Consider the following 19,323-nt stretch of genomic DNA (forward strand, 5'->3'; position numbering starts at 1 on the left):
AATAATACATGGCATTGCTACAGTACTTTACAGCTTCACAGAACTAGGCACCTATTAACTAATGAATCCTCACACTACCCCCACTAAGTAATGTTGAAAAACTTTGAACAGCATATAAGAATTGTATGTACATTAGGCTCTAGTTCAGGGGTTGGCAACCTTTCAGAAGTGATGTGCCGAGTCTTCATTTATTCACTCTAATTGAAGGTTTCACGTGCCAGTTATACATTTTAACGCTTTTAGAAGGTCTCTTTCTATAAGTCTATAATATCTAACTAAACTATTGTTGTATATGAAGTAAATAAGGTTTTTAAAATGTTTAAGAAGCTTCATTTAAAATTAAATTAAAATGCAGAGCCCCCGGACCAGTGGCCAGGACCTGGGCAGTGTGAGTGCCATGGAAAATCAGCTCATGTGCTGCCTTCAGCACCCATGCCATAGGTTGCCTACTCCTGCTCTAGTTACAGAGAGTAGCTCCTGTCTCACTCCACTCCGCTTGGCCCAGTCTATACAATTCATCCATTGTAGGACTTACACAGGTTTGGGAAAAAGATGGAATAATGCAACAAAAGGTGACATTCTTTCTACTTTTGGCTCCCATTCTCCAGCAAAAGCCACCAGATCAGAATCCTCTCTGCTTATAGAAGGGGTGGCGGCAATTTGGCCCTATATTTGAATACTAGATGATTGTGGGTATTTTGCTCAGGAGATACGCATGTTAACAACAACAACAACAACGAATGGCACCAATTGTATTTGTAAATTGTTCAACTCATTCCATAAAGATATTCAAGCTGTTGACCAGCAATACAATACAATATTATAATAAAGCAACCTTTAAACACTCCTTTTAAAAATTTAACAAAATAAATAAGGTGGCTATAGCACACAGAGAAAGGAGCAGATGAAAGATTCCAAGTAAAGGGCCAACCATTGTTATGCAGTTGCCATCCCAGCATAGAGTTTTTCTGGGAAGTTTGGTAAAAAAATCAGAGTTTTAAGATTACGGTGTTTGGAAAAAGCTATAGTTTATTAGGAAACTTTTGGCTCATCATATGAAGAGCAATATTTATAAATATAAACTGATGTTCTTTTGACAAGCTACTAGGCTGAGTTAGATATGGGGAGTAAGAGTCCCAGGGAAATGTGACCAGGCAGGAGTTCAGGAGGAGGTACAGAGAAAGGGAAGAAGGACTAGGAGGGATATGGACTGGGGTTAGGGCTCTGGGGAGGCATATAGATGGGTAGCATGAAGCCATGTCTCAGAGTTGGGGTGCTGTAGAGGAGGAGTCAGGCAGAACACTGATATGATGGAAGGGGGAATTTAATAGGGTTGAATAGTATAAAGGGCATGACATGGGAATGAAGAGAAAGGGCAAGGATGGTGGTGCAGGGAACCAGGAAAGGCATATATGATGTGCATACCGGGTACATAAGGACAGGAACAGAGAAAAGCAGAGTGCTTTAAAGTATTTTATGGTATAAAAGCCACATCATATCCTCCATTCCCTCCACTGTCCACTACCCCATATCCCAAGATGATATAACTCCCACGTATCACACACACCTCCTATGGACTTCCTAAAATCTGGAGGAGGGGAACTCTGCTTTAGTGGACCTTATAAACTCTGTTGAAGTAAGAGATACTCTCCTGTAGCCCTCATACACCAACCCAATTGAAGCTCTTGACTTTCATTAAATAAATGGGAAATTTATAACCAAACAGTTAAGATTGAAGGTATGTTTTAATGGAACTCAGCTAGTGCCCAATAATGAGACTGTACTTCCTTTACAAAAATCCAATACCACTTTAAAAATCCAACTGTCTGAAAGTCTGATAATGCACAATTAAGGAGATGCAGCCAGTCTCCTACAACACATAATTCTTCATCACTCCCTAGGATACCAAGAAAGTAAAACATTTAATCACATGATTAAGTCCATCCTTAGTCAGCAAAGCACTTGATGGGTGCTGGTAGGCTGGCATCCCTAAGGGGCAGAGGTTTGTGGTTTGTTGTATGCTGGTTCTAGTGGTGAGGTATGCATCTCAGTGGAGGAGTAAAAGGTATGTCATGTTAGATGCCTTAACTTTTCATGTCCTTGCTTTTGTCATTTTGTGTACAGTATACTATATAGAAAGTTATCCTAACTCACACACAACTTAGTATTTTTTAGATTCCCAGTTTTTTAGATTAAGAAAGGATCTCCAACTCAGCACTGGCTACTCTATGAAAATAACCATCTGGTGCAGAAGTTACTTCTGCTCCTTAATTGGCTGAACAGTTTGACAAAGAACAGGATCTTCAACACTGGTAGCTGTTGCTTTCAAGAAGAAAAGGAACCCCTGAGCACACTGACAATTTTACAAAGAGCAAGGTGCTTGATTCAGTAGCTGTTGCTTTGTCAAAAGCACTGTTCTTTCTGACACTGTTTAGTTAGGTTAGGAGCTTTGCTAATGAAGATTATAGTTTTATGAAGACCAGCTTCATTTCTGAAAGGGCTGAACAGTTTCACAAACTCTTTTTCTATGACAAACCAATAGCTACTACTTCATAGAAGATCCTGGTTGTCATAAACAATGGTCTCCTTTAGCTCACCACAACTTAAATCAACAGTTATGACAAGAAGCCCTATCAATTTTTTTGTTAATTAACAGAATAATTATATAACCTCAGAGGCTTCATGAAACATAATTTTACCTTCTACACTTTGCAGTTTTTAAGTTAGAGTGATCCAAAACCTCATGAGATTCAGACTGTGAATTCTGGACAGATTAATTTCTAATAGATTAGAATTCAGAATCCAAGAAGCTGATTTTCTTTAAACTGCTCAGATAATCACTGAATAAAAATTGAACTATGTGCTAAAAATTTCGAGCAAATACACTGTAGTTTTCATATAAAACAAAGAGCTTCAATCCTGCTGTAAATGTAAAACAGCACATTCTTAACTATGGTAGCATAATGAAACTTCCATACTACTCTTACTGTCAGTGGAAATAGAACTCAGAATCTTCAGCACCAAAACTCTCTACCACTTGAACCAAAGGAGTATCTCCATTAGCTAGTAAGAGTAGTAGGCTCTTATTCTCAGTGCGGTCCAGCTAGTAAATGGGAACATGACTCTCTTAGCCAGTGTGTATTCCCTTCTTCGACATTGTTAGTTGATGCTTAGCTGCAGATTTTAGGAGGAGAAGATTGTATTCTGTATTCATATGGATTCCAGTAACAGTAATGCTAGATCACCTGTGAATGACTGCAAATAGATCCTCTGTAGTGCGAGGTTTGTTTGGAGACACAAAAACATCATCTGCTTCAGTCTGAGAATCTTCACTCAATGGTGAAATTACGGAATCATCACTTGGAGAAGATTCTTAAATAAGAAAAGAGGCAATGTCAGATGCTTGCCACATTTTACAATAGGATGCTAATGCAATTCACAAGCTCAATTAATAATGGAATTGTCTAAGCAATAATATACACTTTAAATCTAGTCTAAATATTGCACTCATCTGTCAAAGTACTGTTTCTTGGTATAAATGGTTTAGTGCTCTTTTCTTAACTGAAACGAAGTAACAGGAGAATACAAAATATATATTCTTGTAAGAATGTTTAAAATAAAGTCAGCCAGATACTCAGCTGACATAAATCAGGATAGCTCCATTAAAATCAGCTGAGTTATGAAGAGTCCCATAACTGGAGAATCAATATTTTTAATGATCACTAAAAATCTTCTCTATATAATCACTTTTTTAAATTACAGAATTAGTTAGTTAATTATAAAACTGACCTTTCAGTGAAGCGTCATCTGCACACCCCTGTGTCTCCTCTGCCCTGCTGTCATCAGAGGCACTTTTGGTTGGAATACCTGATGCAACATCATTTTCCTGCTCAGAACTTTTTTCATTAAGTGAATTTACAGTTGATATCTCTGATTCATAGCTGATATTCCCAGGCACTTTGTCATCAAGGTGGCTTATATCAAACTGATGCTTAGGCTGATTACTAATTTCTGCTCCCCCAGCTGGTGGATCAGACTGGAATATGGTTTCATCCACAGGTTTAGATTCCAACTTTTGTTCACAGACTGCAGGTAATTCTTGTTTAATCTGCACAGGATCGAGGCTTCCTTCCTGCTCTGTTTCATGATAAGTTATCTTAACTTCACAATCACTTGTGAGGACAGCTAAACCTTTTTGAAACCCTTCTGTAGAAGTGTTAAGGATTTGTGTGTTCTCTGGTAATCGCTCACCAACTGGATGCATTTGGTCTTTCGTGGTGTTTGCTTCTAAAATACCCACATTTGATGACGTTACAGTTTCTTGATCACAATTATTCTGAACACTGATCGATGAATCTTTTTCTGAATACAGTTTATCAGGGCCTGTCTCCACTGGAGAAGAGTCAATATAGGACATTATGGCATCTTCAGTAGAGTACTGACGTGATATTGATTTCTTAGCTACAAGTGGCCTCATTTTGCCTGGAGAAATGGTAGTCACCATTAATGTGGTTTCTTGTATGCAGAGAAGGTCTGTATTACCATCTTTTTGTTTCACTTCTTCAGGCTTATTAATTGATTTAAGGTGAACAGATTTTAGAATTGAAGGTGTAATAGCAAGAGCTGGTGGAAGATTAGGGTTTAGTGCTTCTCCTACCATGTTTTGTTTAATGTGATTAAAAGCATGCAACTGGTTTCTGTGAGCAAATGGTTTATTCAACACATTATGAAGAGCACTTAGGTCAAGATGAGTAGGAGGTATAACTGGAAGTTCTAGATCTTTGTTTAGAGATAAAGCGCCATCTTTAGAAGAAGGTTGTTGCAACGAGGACTTCCTTTCTGGTACTTTTGGCTTTCTTTTACTACCCCCTGGAGATAAGGGTCCAGAAAAGAAAGCTGTCGGGAAAGAGGATGTTGGTGTTTCAGACTGACTTGAGTAACCACTAGAGGGTGATGCTAAACCAGCCAACTTTTCTGGGGAAGCCAGCTTAAACTCATTATCAACAGAAGGGAGGGATGGGGTGGTGGCTCTCGATCCGGATTGTGATGTTTGTGATTCAGAACTTTCCGGCGACTTTATGCATTCTATGACTGTAGTACCCGTAGCTGTGCTTGAATTTGATAAAGACCTATAAGGATCGTTAGATTTCAAGTCATTTAGAAGCCAGAGATCTGCATAGTGAGATTGTTCAGCACCTTCATCTTTGAATGATGGAATATCTGTGGTCTCAAACTGAATGTTCTTTAATTCACTGTCATTCTGATTAATCCAGGAGAGTTCCTGTTTGCTTGGCAGATTAGAGTTTTCCACTCTAGAAGGTGTATTTGAAAACTCAAGTGGCAGCTTCATTTCCCTGGAAGTGTGAGGCATATGCTGCCCACTGTTTATCTTTGGTTCTTTCTTCTCAGGAAGATCTGTGCTGCCATCAGATTTCCTCAAAGATGAACTGCGTTTTGGTGGGGCTGGCTTTGCCTTTGGTTTCTTAAGAGAGATGCTATGTCTTCCCTGCCTCCTGTGGTTTACATAATCCTGCCAGGCACAATCAGTGAGACTGGAAGCAACATTTGCATTCTGGCCACTCTCAGAGCCTGTGGCTGCATAGTTACAAATATAACTTTTATTACCTTTGAGACCACAGTCAAAGTGCATGGAGGTATAATATCCTTCAGCGTCCACAGAAAAGTGTGAGCTGGTGTCTGCTTTGTCAGATGGAGTCTTTTCTAGAAAGCTATCATAAGTGGCCACACTTGTAAAACTTGGGCATTCTAGGCTGTCGTCCTTTGGGCGTTCAGGGCTGAAATCTTGATGACAGGATGCATCGTGATGATGATGCAAGTAATTCCATTCACTATCACTTGTGTTGCTGTTATTGGGGTCATCAAGTAAATCGGCTACAGTGGAAGTGAAGGAGCTTGCCCTGTGACCTCGAACCTTATCTATGTGATCACTGTACTGCTCTGTTATAAAGACATTAGAATCTTCATTGGCATTAGGAGCAGTGTTCAGTGACAATTCTGAATCACAATGTGAAGAGCCAGTCAGTGGAGGAGAAGCAGCAGGAGGAATGGTTTCTGATGTCTGTGAGGGACATGTTGAGCTACTTCCACTCCAGTTCCCACTGGAGGATTGATGGTCATCTTTCTGGTCCATGTGACTGCTGAGAAGGACTCCTGCTGTCGAGATAGAGTGAATGGGGCTCCCAAAGGTGTCAGAGTTTGATGAAATCTCACAGCTTCCAGAATCTGCCATCCTTGACAACCTCGACCTCCCTCTCTCGTTTACATTATGTTCTGGGCTGTGAAGGTGCTGAGAACAAGTTAAACCTATGGGCTGGTGTTCTTGTGAACCCTGGTTATTGATGGCATTGTTACCCTTTTTCGGGATTCTTTCTTGGCTTGCCAAAAAGTCTTCTGCTTCATACACTGAAGTTTTGGCATCAGCACCTTGATCAGCTTCACTGGCTCTAGCACCTTCACGAGGAAGACTCCGTGATCGGATACGGTTGCTCACTGCTGTAGTGAACATTGCGTCACCGTTGTCTGTCAACACCAAAATGTTGCCGGCTGAATGTGACAAGGAGGCTACAACACTTTGACCTCTCTGTGCTCGGATTCTTCTTCTGGATGGAGCAGCGATGAGAATTTCTTCAGTCTGGCACTCAGAGTCTCTGGTACCTGATCTCCTGTTGATTGTACTGGAGAAGTCTGGATTTGCATGCACAATCACATTCCGTTCTCTCGCTACTGGTGATTCATCAGAATCTAGGATACATGTAAAATTGTGTGAGATACATCTTTATATTTGCTGACTAACGATGACCCGCAGAGTAACCCAAGAAATGTATTTGTTGTAGTCTTTTTTCTTGCTGAGTATTGTACCAAATGTAACTTTACACATAAGGCAGACCTTTTCCCAGTAAGACGGGAAATTCTCCTATTCCTGCAATGTGATCTTGGTTCTCCTATTCCTGCAATGTGATCTCACGCTGAGCTGATCTTGCTGTGACAAGATAAATATTCACTTTTTAGTTTGTGTCACTGTATTTCAACTAATAAAGGCTGTTTTAAAGAGCTACTGCCTTATAGAAAACTTTGTAATCATTTTTATTTAAAACAAATCTATTTTGGTTGTATATGTATGAATTTCCTTCATCTGATTCTTTACTACCAAGGGCATTTGCATAATAACAGGATTTTTGTTTCATAGGCTCTAGTTGCTTATTCCCTAATATGAACACATTCCTGCCTGGCTTCAGGAATAGATGTATGCTTAAGAAATAAAGATCCTGGATCTAATGTTGATCTCACACCCATTTTACACTAGAGCTGACGTCCAAAGAGTTACTTCTGATTTACACTGATATGAGATCAGAGTTAGGCCTCCTGATTTCATCCTCAGTAATAAAGAATGAGTGGGAATTGAAATTGGAAAAATAGATAAGAATAATGTTTGACAGTTTCTAGAAAAGCACTTGCAGATGATTAATTCAAATATTCAATTGGTTATATACGTAAGTTGTTCTGGGTTCTGTGACAGCTCATCATCTTGCAGAATAACATCTGTCACTTCTTTACCTTAAGATCTCTTGCACAAGAAAAAACTTTCACTGAATCTAGTTACTTTTTATGCACATAACTATGGTTATAGAACAAAAATAAACTGAAAAAAAATTAAGTAACTGATTACATTTAAACAATAAGGGTTGAACATGTATATCTATATCACTCGGTAAGGCCTGTGGCATGTCAAGGCCATATTGAGTAATATAGCTTTGCTTACTGTATTAAAGAAAAAAAACCAAACACATTTCCAAACTCCACAATCATAAAAGCATTGATGTTTCCTTGGAAAGCTGTTTGGAAGGCAGGCTACCACTTCAGATCCCTGCGATTAAAGTCAGTTAGAATGCTATCTATTGAAGATTTTTATTTATACTACACCTATTTCTTGTTGCACTCTTCTGGGGATGCCAGAGATGGTTTTCCTCCTTCTCAACTTTCTTCTTCGCTGTAGTACAGATTGTGAATGAACAAGAGAGCAGCGTATACTAGCCTCTCTGTCAAAACCAACTCCTGCAACCCATAAATAGGTCTCATTAGCCTTTAGAAATGGTAAACAAATGTCATGGCTGGAACACAGCGGAGGTATGTGAGCTTGGATTAAGCCTGTGAATAAATATAATGGAGCCCTTATGCACCTCTTATGTAAATTATATTACGGTATATCACAGTGTTACTTCTAACTCCGACTCCCTCTCAGCAGCCTGCACTGCCAAAAGAAACAGAAGGAGAAAAAAGAAAGTAAACAAATAAGAAAAGGAAAACAGTTAGGAATTCTCCATGGCAGGCATCTTTATCACAGCTACATATTTGTTTGCCATGGAGACAATGAAGTCAACACCTCTGCAAAGAATGGTAGCAGCCAAGATGATAACCTGAATCTGGTCAGCTATATTTTGACTCATTTAAACAAACTAATTAACTAACTAACTAATTAACTAACTAACTAACAAAACTGGTTCATAGAACCATTTGCCATAGTTTGGTAGTTCTGAGGAGACCAAGGTACTAAGGAAAAGGTGAATAAAGTATTTTATATCCACATACAAGTTTAGAGAACATTTTTCTTAACTGTTATATAGGGTCAACATTTAAATAAAAGTGTACTTAAAGTTCAGTTTCTATATCCACATTTAGCCACCTCCAGAACTGCCATGGATTACCCAGCAGCCTCCCATGGTGGCTGCTGGGTGACAAGTACTTTTGAAAAATTGGCCACATACTTAGGTGTTTAAATATGGATTTAAGAACTGAAATTTAGACACTCATTTTTTAAAACTTTGGCTATACAGAATAGATAAGAACATTTCATTTTGTTTACATTTGCATAGTGTTACTAAAGGAAGGTTTGTTTTTCTCCATGATCAATAAAAAGTTTAATGGAAGACAGCCAAAAAATAGAGCCCTTAGCAGGGGTGCTGGAACAATTTCAATAGTGGAGTTGCTGAGAGCCACTGAACCAAACTGTAAACCCAGTATATGATGGGAACCACTTCAAGCTAGGGGGTGCGACAGCAGCCACAGCACCCCTAGTTCCAGCATCTATGGCACTTAGCTGTGGTTGGCTTCTCTAGCAAATGCAAAGTCATGTTCTCTAAAGCTGGCAAGACTCACGTTTGAATAATTGGGCCAGGGCTATAAACAGTAAAGTTGGGGCTACTCTTTCTGTGGTTTGCAATCTTTAGAAAAAACAAAATAAAGCAAGCCAATCCTGACTAAAAAAATAAAAGGTCTGTGTTAAATAGCGTATAATTATATTAAACATAATTATACACACACGCACACACATACATATTACATTACAGAACAATGTAAAACATTAAAAAGTAACTTTCTTGTAAAAGTTCTTCTTGAAATCTACTACAGTGTAATAGAGGCTTCAGACAGATGTCCCATAACCACCAATGCCCCTGTAATAAGCAGAGGAAGAACTTTCTTTAATAATGAACAAAAGTGCTCTAGGCTCCATTACCTGTAATTTTTTAATGTGAATGTTTATCAGGGTTGTGTTTTTTAACAAAATCAAACTGCTTTAAATTGCTGAAATTCCAGCAATTATGAGTTAGTTACACGTGACCCCTGTGGCCAATGTGTCAGGTCATCTCCTAGTGGCAGGTGGAGTAGGGTATACTCTCCCCTTTATGTGTACAAATTATTCACATTAATATTAATAAGAATTATACACTAAACAGCCAGAAAATTATGTGCCATTCTAGGGATGTAAACTGGTGAGTGGAAATTTGGTTCCAATTTATGGCAGGTACAGTCTAGACAAAAACTCTATTACTGGAAAAGTTGACATTTATCCCAGATCTAAGGGTATACTCTCCTCTAAATATGTATGTGTAACTTTAGTGACAGTAGGAAATAGGTGCATGCATGCTGAGGAGAATATACTCGTTCAGGCCTCACATTGTACTTATAATTAATTCTGTAAGTTATCACAGTATTACTTTCTGCTGACCCTCACACCCTTCTCTGATTAGAGCACTACCAGAAAAGCACCAAGGAAAAAATAATACTTACTTTTATGTTTTAAGTAGAGCCGTGCAAATAAAACCATTTTTGATTCATTGGCAATTTTGAAAAGTAAAATACAAATGTTTTGGGTTAGACTGAAAATGAAAATTTTCCAAAATTTTAGCACATCAAAACAAATAAATAAAATCCTGGATCTAATAAAACATATTGCTTTGACAAAATCAAAATGTTTCAATTCAATTTTGACTTTTTTTTTACATTTTTGATTTTTTTAAATAAAATTAAAGGAAGTTTTTAAATGAAAAATCTTTTCAAACTGAAAAAAATCAAAATGTTTCATTTAGAAAATGTTGAAATGAAATGTTTCAATTTTTTTCAGATTTCGCCCCCTGAAACAATTTGACAAAACAGACAAATTTGTGAATCTGGTGTAGCTGAATCTGCATTTTTCATAGGAAAAAAGCTTCAGCTGAACAGTTTCACCCAACTCTAGTTATAAGTTTAACTGTAAGTACACAGCTTTTCTTGCTGATCATCACACTTGAGTCTTCAGTCATAGAGGCTGCCTAGTTTACACTCTGAAATTAATCAAAAATTGGTGCAAGGTAGTTTTATGGAAAACTCAGCCTATGACTTTAGTACTCTAATCACTGAACCATACACGAGAAAAAGACAGAAAATGGAAGACAGACAGAAAGAAAACGGAAGCTTATTTTTGGCTTTTGGAAATAAATTATCCCTCACATTTAATAATTTATATACCTGCTGCATACTAATATGTAAACAAATTCATAAAATAAATAAAGCATAAACTAAAAGAGTTATAAATAAATGAAGATGCCATTACTATACCTTCAGCTTAGCAGCATGAGAAGAGACCTCAAAGCAATGGCTTATATGCTACATGATCATTACTTGCATATTTAAAGTACTGCAAGCGCTATAATATTTTCTCTGCCCTTATTTGCTCGGTTACATATGATTATCACATGATTAACCACTATGGTTTTCTGCATTAGTTCAGTTAGATAAATTCAAAGAGCTGTTTTATGTCCTTTTAAATACCAGTTGCCAGTCATATACATAACAAAATTACAAATCATACCGTGTAATTTAGTGTTAGATAACAGTTTGTAATGTGACACAAATACACTGGGCCAAATTAATACTGGATGTAATGCCATTGACTTCAGTGGATCCACATAAGGGAGGACTTTAGCCCAGTTAGTGTCCTGTACAAAATTAAATTCTTGAGTCAAAGTCTTTACCTGTAGGTTGTAAAGTCCTGTGTTTTGAAACACAGTTAATGTAATGAAATATTCTGACCTGACCACCCTTGAATCAAGCAAAAGAAATAGAAGAGATTTGTACCAGTGACATTGATGGGGATAATGCAAGAGGAAATCACTTGGGCATCTTGTTTCATTTTCTCCTCTGGAGTTGGGAGAGGTAGTGCTTTGCTCCAATTAGTTTGCTTATCCAGTGTAGAAGGGATATTATGTATTGGATTTTTCGGCCTCTGCCCTAGCATGACATCTGTGTCTTCCTCTTCTGGTGGATGGGACTGCAAATGAATACATTCAAAATCAGTGTTCACTGTTTAGTCATACAAGACTAATTTTTAAACAAAGCAGCAGAAAGAGATTAGAGGTAGATTACAGGTGAGCAAAGAATTATAGATATTCCAAACAATTGTATGACTATTGTTCCCACAGATACATGATGTACAGTAAGAAGACAAAAATACCTCAACATACTGGAAATGTTTTAGTGTAGATTAAATGTGTATAGGACATATTTTCAGTGGGAAGAGGCGTGCACTTTATGTGCATTTGCTGCAGGTGGGCACACAATTATGAACATTTTAGGCATTTAAATATCCATTTGTGCATGCCACTCTAGTATATGCGCATAAAATTGTGGTAAATGTGCATGCAAAGTTTTTGTACACACAAGTACATTGACTACCACTGATAACTGGCGTCACCTACACATTCATTTGAGGATATGCGTTAAGAGGCCCAAAGCTTTCAATGTATCAATCCTTAGTTCAGAATAAAAAGATACAAATTTCACTTTTACTAATCAGCCAGGAATGCAATCAGATTTAAGGATACAGAAAAACTACAGCTATAAATTTGGCTGTAACTGGTGTTGATGATTCTGGTGTCAAGATGAATATTAACCAAGAAGAAGATTAGCTGCTTAAGAACTAACTTAGGAACTAGGGCTGTCAAGCGATTAAAAAAATTAATTGTGTTTAATCATGTGATTAAAAACATTAATTGTGATTAATCGCACTGTTAACAACAGATACTATTTATTTAAATATTTTTGGACATTTTCTACATTTTCAAATATATTGATTTCAATTATAACACAGAATATGAAGTGTACAGTGCTCAGTTTATATTTATTTTTTATTACAAATATTTGCACTGTAAAAATGATAAAAAAATAGTATTGTTCAATTCCCCCATTAAAAGTACTGTACCGCAATCTCTTTATCATAGCACTGTTGTAGCCGGCGTCACAAGATATTTACATGCCAGATGCGCTAAAGATTGATATGTCCCTTCATGCTTCAACCACCATTCCAGGGGACATGCGTTCATGCCCATGACGGGTTCTGCTCAATAACAATCCAAAGCCGTGTGGACCAACGCATTTTCATCATCTGAATCAGATGCCACCAGCAGAAGGCTGATTTTCTTTTTTGGTGGTTCAGGTTCTGTAGTTTCCACATTGGACGGTCGCTCTTTGAAGACTTCTGAAAGCATGTTCCACACCTCATTCCTCTCAGATTTTGGGAGGCACTTCAGATTCTTAAACCTTGGGTCAAGTGCTGTAGCTATCCTTTAGGAATCTCACAATGATACCTTCTTTGTGTTTTGTCAAATCTGAAGTGAAAGTGTTCTTAAAATGAACAACATGTGCTGGAACATCATCTGAGATTGCTATAACATGAAATATATGGCAGAATGCGGGTAAAACAGAGTGGAGACGTACAATTCTCCTCCCAAGGAATTCAGTCACATTATTTTTTAAATGAGCATCATCAGGATGGAAGCATGTTCTTTGGAACGGTGGCTGAAGCATGAAGGCGCATGCAAACGTTTAGAATATCTGGCATATAAATAACTTGCAATGCCGGCTACAAAAGTGCCATGTGAATGCGTTCTCACTTTCAGGTGACATTGTAAATAAGAAGTGGGCAGTGTAGTAAGTAGAGGCCCTGAGATATAAGCCTTGGTATCAAAGGCCCGGTATGAGGCCTGAGGCCTGAAATAAAGTAATGGTCAAGACTTTGCTTTAACATAAAGCAAAGTTAAGCTGTGAGCCAGAGGCAGGCCCTGCTCATAGAAGCTGGCAAGAAAAGGGCTGATGCTGCATAAACATATATCCACATAGTGTATTGAAGCATAAACACGGTACTAGAACACTCTATACTGGAACATTCCACAGATAACAAGGAACAGGCTAACCCATCCCAATGATAGGGGCAAAAGGGTAATATGATGGATAGAGTTGTTTTGTTCGAACCAACATGTACAAGGTGAGAGGCGGCACCTTACTACGTAGAGGGGTTGCACCTCATAAGTCAGGAGTGATGTGTAACTTGTTTGTACCTGTGTATGAGAATGCATCCCTGGGGCAGTGTCTTTGTCCAGCCGAGGGAGCAGTGGAAAGTCCCGCCACTGACTGAGCTGAGTCCATTGCCAGGGGGCACATATTAGTAGCATGCCCTGTAGAGTAAAAATCTAGGGGGAACTATCATTGTGCTTCGTTTGACAATAAACCTGGCCGATGTGCCTTCATACCTTACTAGACTCTGTGGTCCTTGGGGGTTTTCTCAGGATCTGCTGTGTCAGCTATCTGCGCAGAGCTGGGACAGCACACAGAGGGAACACGCACTGAGTGATATCAACATTGAAGAGAGCAGAGCACCACACCGGTAGCATCTGACAACAGGCAGCATTATCTCCCATAAATGTAAATAAACTTATTTGTCTGAGCAATTGGCTGAACAAGAAGTAGGACTGAGTGGACTTGTAGGTTCTAAAGTTTTACATTGTTTTGTTTTTGAGTGCAGAACACAAAAAATGTACATTTGTAAGTTGCACTTTCGTGATAAAGAGAATGCAGTACACTACTTGTACGAAGTGAACTGAAAAATACTATTTCTTTTATCATTTTTACAGTGCAAATATGTGTAATAAAATAGTAATATAAAGTGAGCACTGTACACTTTGTATTCTGTGTTGTAATTTAAATCAATATATTTGAAAATGTAGAAAAACATCCAAAAATATTTAATAAATTTCAATTGGTATTATATTGTTTAACAGTGCGATTAAAACTGCGATTATGGTAATCACGATTAATTTTTGTAATCACAATTAATACGTTTAGTTAATCACATGAGTTAACTGCGATTAATCGACAGCCCTATTAAGAAGTTCAAAGTATTATTTAGAAACCATGCAAATATTTCAGAACATGCTATCCATACCACTAGACATGGAAGTATAGAAAGCCAAATAAGCAAAAGAAAAGGCATGGAAGAAAAACAGTTGTTTTTAAATAGAATAAAGGTCCAGAACTCTAATGCTGTTGTAGTTTCACCTAACAATAAAGTAATAAGTGAAAAACATTTTCTCCTAACTTTACAGTTAAAGACACATTTTCAAACTCTATCTGTTTCCATTTTGTTTGGAAATGGTCAGGGGGGAAAAACCCACATGCCTTCCTCTATGTCTGCCCTACTTTCCTCCTTTTTGAAGTTAATACACTTCTCTGTAGTGAATGATCAGTCCTTGACTAGTTCAGGACATCTGCTTATGTCTTTTTCTAAATCTTGGCGAATATTTTTGAGCCTGGTTTTCTTTTCAGTGTTAGATTCCCAGCTGGCTAACTATTGGGGCTCTTGCCAATGGCTGTTGTTTACAGTATATTTTCAGAGTTTTAGTTTTGTGCACCTATGTGGTTAAGACAAACATTTTTTTCTCCCTTTCCTTGGCACAGCATTTAGCATGTAGTTACCTAATATTACACGATCATGCCCAAATTATCATCTTTGTGCCATTCCTCTTCATAGAGTTCCCACAAATCCTGTGGGAGCTGAAGGTCTAAAGCTTGGCAAACAATATTTCCAAACCAGTTCCAAAACTGTTTAAGATCATACTTAGCAGCCACTTATTTAAACTATTCCAGGACACTTACCTTATAAGTGTTATCTGCAAAAACACCCACAAACCCAGCAGACAGGGTATTTTCCCCCCCTTGAGAAAAATGGTTTTTTCCATATACGGTTTTAGTAAAACTTTGCAGCCTTCTTTCTTTCCTCAGCTTTTGTGCTGATCACCAGCAGACGTGAGTAGCTCATATAAACTTCCAGCACAAAAGACTTTGTTTCCTAGGTAACTTTCCCCTCCTTCTCTCCCCTCAAAAAGTTTGGGGCATTGGGGAAACACACACACACACACACACACTTTTGTTGCTGATTCCTTCCCCGAATAACAATGGATTGCTGGACAAAGAAAGCGTAGTGACCTGACAGCAGGCTCTGACTGCCAAAGCTACTGGTTGCAAACAATGGAAATGACAACTGTCCAGAGAATAAATGTATACTTTTGCTCTGGCATCATTTTGATGGTTTCTTATGGTTTTGAAAAATATTGGTCTATTCTGAACATCGCAAGAAAATAAAATCCAATCGCCCACATTATAGAGTCCAGCTCGAGCCAGACCTTCAAAGCTAGTCAATAGGAGGAAATGATCCTGCGGTCCACTAGACCTATTACAGTTACTCAACATGGGGAAAAAACATTGTTCCTTATTGATAAGAGAGTAACACACAAAAGTTTTCTTTGAGATAGTGCACCAAAGTGAGAAGCGAAAAGCAAGCAAAAGAAAGGGTTAGAGGTTTGAAAGGGGGAAAATGAATGAGACAGGGCTGTTAGTTTAAGAATTCTTGTTTTTCCAATACCTTTCTACTCCATGGGGTCATGTGGCAACACTCAATGGGGGAAGGCGAGCGGGTGCTGTTAAACTATAAAGATGAAATGTGGGGGGGGGGAAGATAAAATTAAAAACATACACAAAATGTTTTTGATTAAAGCACATCAATTCTGTCTAGAGAAACCTCTATAAGATTTAAATTGAGCTATAACTGCAATCTGTTTCCAACTGAAGAATTCACCTTCCTAAAAAGGTTCCTTTACTCTGAATAAACCCCTATCTCATCACCTGGCACATAAAGACATATCCACACCCCAAAATTCTACTGATTTAGCTAAACTGGTTTAGCAACTAATATAGTTAAATTGAGGCAGCCTTCTGGTGTGACCATTGTTAAAAATCATCTTCAGAGTGCCTTATATAGCTTTAGCTTACGTCAATTCCTTACAGATTTAAGCCAAAACTTTGTAAGGTGCTCACCCAGATGACATGTCAATTATCTATTTTACGACTAAGTTAAAGATTTATCTGCTCCTCTGAAAATAATGGGTGTAAATAAGGCTGATTCTGAAGATGATATATCTAAATCTTCTGTAGATCAATTTCAATTTTTTTGACATTACCATTAAAACAGCCTAAGTTGTTATCATTATGTCAGAATGACAAAGGACAATTGGCTTTATATGTATTAGCATAATGTTTTAAAGGGTAAATAGAGATGTCCAGCACATTACATGTTCTGGGTGAATTGCAGGATGTTTTGATATCTTTTTATCTCCAAGACCCTGGTTTGTTTGTGATTAGTGTCTTGTTTTAACACCTATGACTGAGTGATGACGTCTTTTGAAATGATACATAAAAAATAAAAAAAAAATAAGATTTAGCCCTTGATAACCTTAAAAAGCTTTGATTACCAAGTGGCTCTCAATTGATCTCATTTTGTAGGGCACTCACAGAAGAGAAATGCTATTATGGGCCATCTTCCCTCCTGATCGACACTGAAACATATCTGCTGTAGTGAGTCACAGACCCAGTGTGAGAACCACTGGAGTGAGTACTATTTTTCCACAACAAGCAGACAGATGTCCTGAGGCTCCCAGGTCCTAATTCTTGGTACTGAACCCCGATAGCTTTCCATGGAAATAACATCACCCCCTCTACAACTACCCACTACCTATACAGCAGAGTCCCCTCCAGTATTATCTTGCTTCCTTGTGCAGGACTAAAACTGACTGAAACTTCCAAAATTAGCTGCCCACACATCTGACGGAAAAAAGGAAAAGCAGATCAAATCAGAGACCACTTCCAATTTATAAAAATAGCTAGCAAGCCATCTAAATTAGGTCCAAAACCAATTCTCTTAAAATGGGAAAGGGGCTAGGAAACATAACTTTAGCACAGACCAGTGTCCGATACTACTGCAGATAAATGCTTTCATGGTTTATGACGGGAACCAAAAGAATAATACATGAAAAATTTAAGTTTCCACTAGCTCTTCAGATAAACAAGGATGATATCACCTAGTCACCAGTAATCTACCCAGAGCAGAATCCCAGCAGTAGAGATTAACCCTGCAATTCAACTTTGCTGCTGAAGATTTTAAAGGATTCCTAAGAAGACTGCTGAATCGAGACAGACCTCTCAGGAGTGGCAGATTCTTAAATGTGGGAATCCTTGTGCTGTTAAACAAAAGGCCACCTGGGGCCCGTCAGTGCAGTGGTGCCCACGGGAGAGGAAAGAGCATGGGGTTCCTTCTCTCCAACTCTGCGCCTCTGCTCCAAGGCTGAAAATGAGTGCAAGGACTGCTCCATGTTTGCACCCAAAACAGCATCTGCTTCCCCAAAAAGAACAAGCAATGGCAAGGTTGGGGCTCTGGCCACAAATTAGGCAGAGAAGATGGCCGCAATTAGAGGGGAGCACATGTTGTAGCCTATAAAAGAGTGAGTGGTGTCTGCCCTAGCCCAGTGTTCCCAGGATTACTGTGTCTGTCCTAGGGTGCTGCTACTGATACGGTCTTCCTGCTCCCTAGCTCCTCTCAAAGGCCACAATATCTCCAAATGGGCCATTTATGTTCCACTGAACTCTCTACCAGTATCTACAATAGTTTTTATTTGCTAAGGAGTGGAGAGGGATCCCTTTCAAAATACACCCCCTCCCCCCAAGAAGTGGGATACAGTAATAATGATTTTCCAGGTACCACAGTAACAAAAACTGGTTTATTCTAATAGTAGGTTTTGCTACCCAACTCCTGTTATAATACAAGCATTCTCAGAAGGCAATGTGCAATTGAAGCCTAGAAAATGAAATCCTGTGTGGGACAGTGGGAAAGAGGCTAAAATCAAATGACTGATAGGGATTTTTTTTTTAATTATTAATAATGCTTTGCTACTCAATGTAGACTGCATAATGCCTGAATTACTTTCCAAGAATTACTTTTATTTTTTTTTTGAAAATCCTTAAGTAGATTAAAAAAATTAAGAAACTCTGCTCCAGTGCTGAACGTAGCCAAAAGGGCCTACAAATCATAACAGCATTATCTGTGCTGTGAGTAAATACAGATTTTCAGACAAGGCTGTCAAGCTGGCATCTTTTAGCATCATTAACTTCCCTCTCCTTTCCAGACTGAATCAGATCAGGCACTGTCTTTTTCAGATGCTACTTCCTTCGACAAATTATAGGCCTGATCCTGCCAAGTGCTGAGCACTTTGCAAGATGAACCCTGATGATAAAATGTTAAGGTGTGACTACTGATTTAGGGAGCCGTCATTTTGGGCTGCCCACCTTAAGACCCCTCACACCTGATACTCAGATATGCTGGGCACCTATAAATCCATTTGAAGCCAGTTGGAACTGCAGGTGCTCAACTTCTCTGAAAATCTGGACAACGATGTCTCAAAATGGGCACCCGAAATCAGAAGCCATGTTTGAAAATGTTGGTTTAACTGAATTTCATGATACCAAGTACAGCATGTGGGATGTCTCCACTGAACACAAAGAACCAAATGCAATACAATCAGTGCACAGCCTTCATTTAAACCCTGTTTTTTTTTTTCTTTCTTTTGTCTTCTCAATAACAACATTATAAAGTTGCAATTTAATCTACAAGTAAATTAAGTTTGCGCTGATTTCACCATTCTCCTCCTACAGATGTGGGTGAATCTCTGTATCTTGAGCAGTTGGTATATGCCTTCATACAGTTATTTTATTATTATAGTTTTTGCTATTACCACCTATTTGTATTACTCTAGCACTTAGAAGACCCAATTGAGAAGTGCATCCCACTGTACTAAACAGCCAGAGTAACAGAGGGTCCCAGCCCCT

The 19,323-nt window shown here is 38.4% G+C and overlaps 1 protein-coding gene and 1 long non-coding RNA gene across 3 annotated transcripts in view; one reads left to right on the plus strand and one right to left on the minus strand.

The window, feature by feature from the left end:
- The window catches only part of LOC116815237 (uncharacterized), a 57,908-nt gene that overhangs the window by 11,587 nt on the left and 26,998 nt on the right, over positions 1-19,323 (plus strand). The gene's annotated exons all lie outside the window — the stretch shown is intronic.
- NHS (NHS actin remodeling regulator) overlaps positions 1-19,323 on the minus strand; it is a 376,917-nt gene that overhangs the window by 3,248 nt on the left and 354,346 nt on the right. The window contains exons 4-8 of one of the 2 annotated variants that reach the window (XM_075060184.1): positions 16,031-16,093; positions 11,413-11,605; positions 7,942-8,073; positions 3,790-6,762; positions 3,246-3,372 (exon numbers count right to left, since the gene is read on the minus strand). In XM_075060184.1, coding sequence (XP_074916285.1) covers positions 3,246-3,372; positions 3,790-6,762; positions 7,942-8,073; positions 11,413-11,605; positions 16,031-16,093 — 3,488 coding nt within the window. The remainder of the gene's footprint in view (positions 1-3,245; positions 3,373-3,789; positions 6,763-7,941; positions 8,074-11,412; positions 11,606-16,030; positions 16,094-19,323) is intronic. The other variant, XM_075060189.1, reaches the window with a different exon arrangement.

This window comes from Chelonoidis abingdonii, chromosome 1 (genome assembly GCF_003597395.2).
Source record: "Chelonoidis abingdonii isolate Lonesome George chromosome 1, CheloAbing_2.0, whole genome shotgun sequence".
Classification (NCBI taxonomy): Eukaryota; Metazoa; Chordata; order Testudines; family Testudinidae; genus Chelonoidis; species Chelonoidis abingdonii.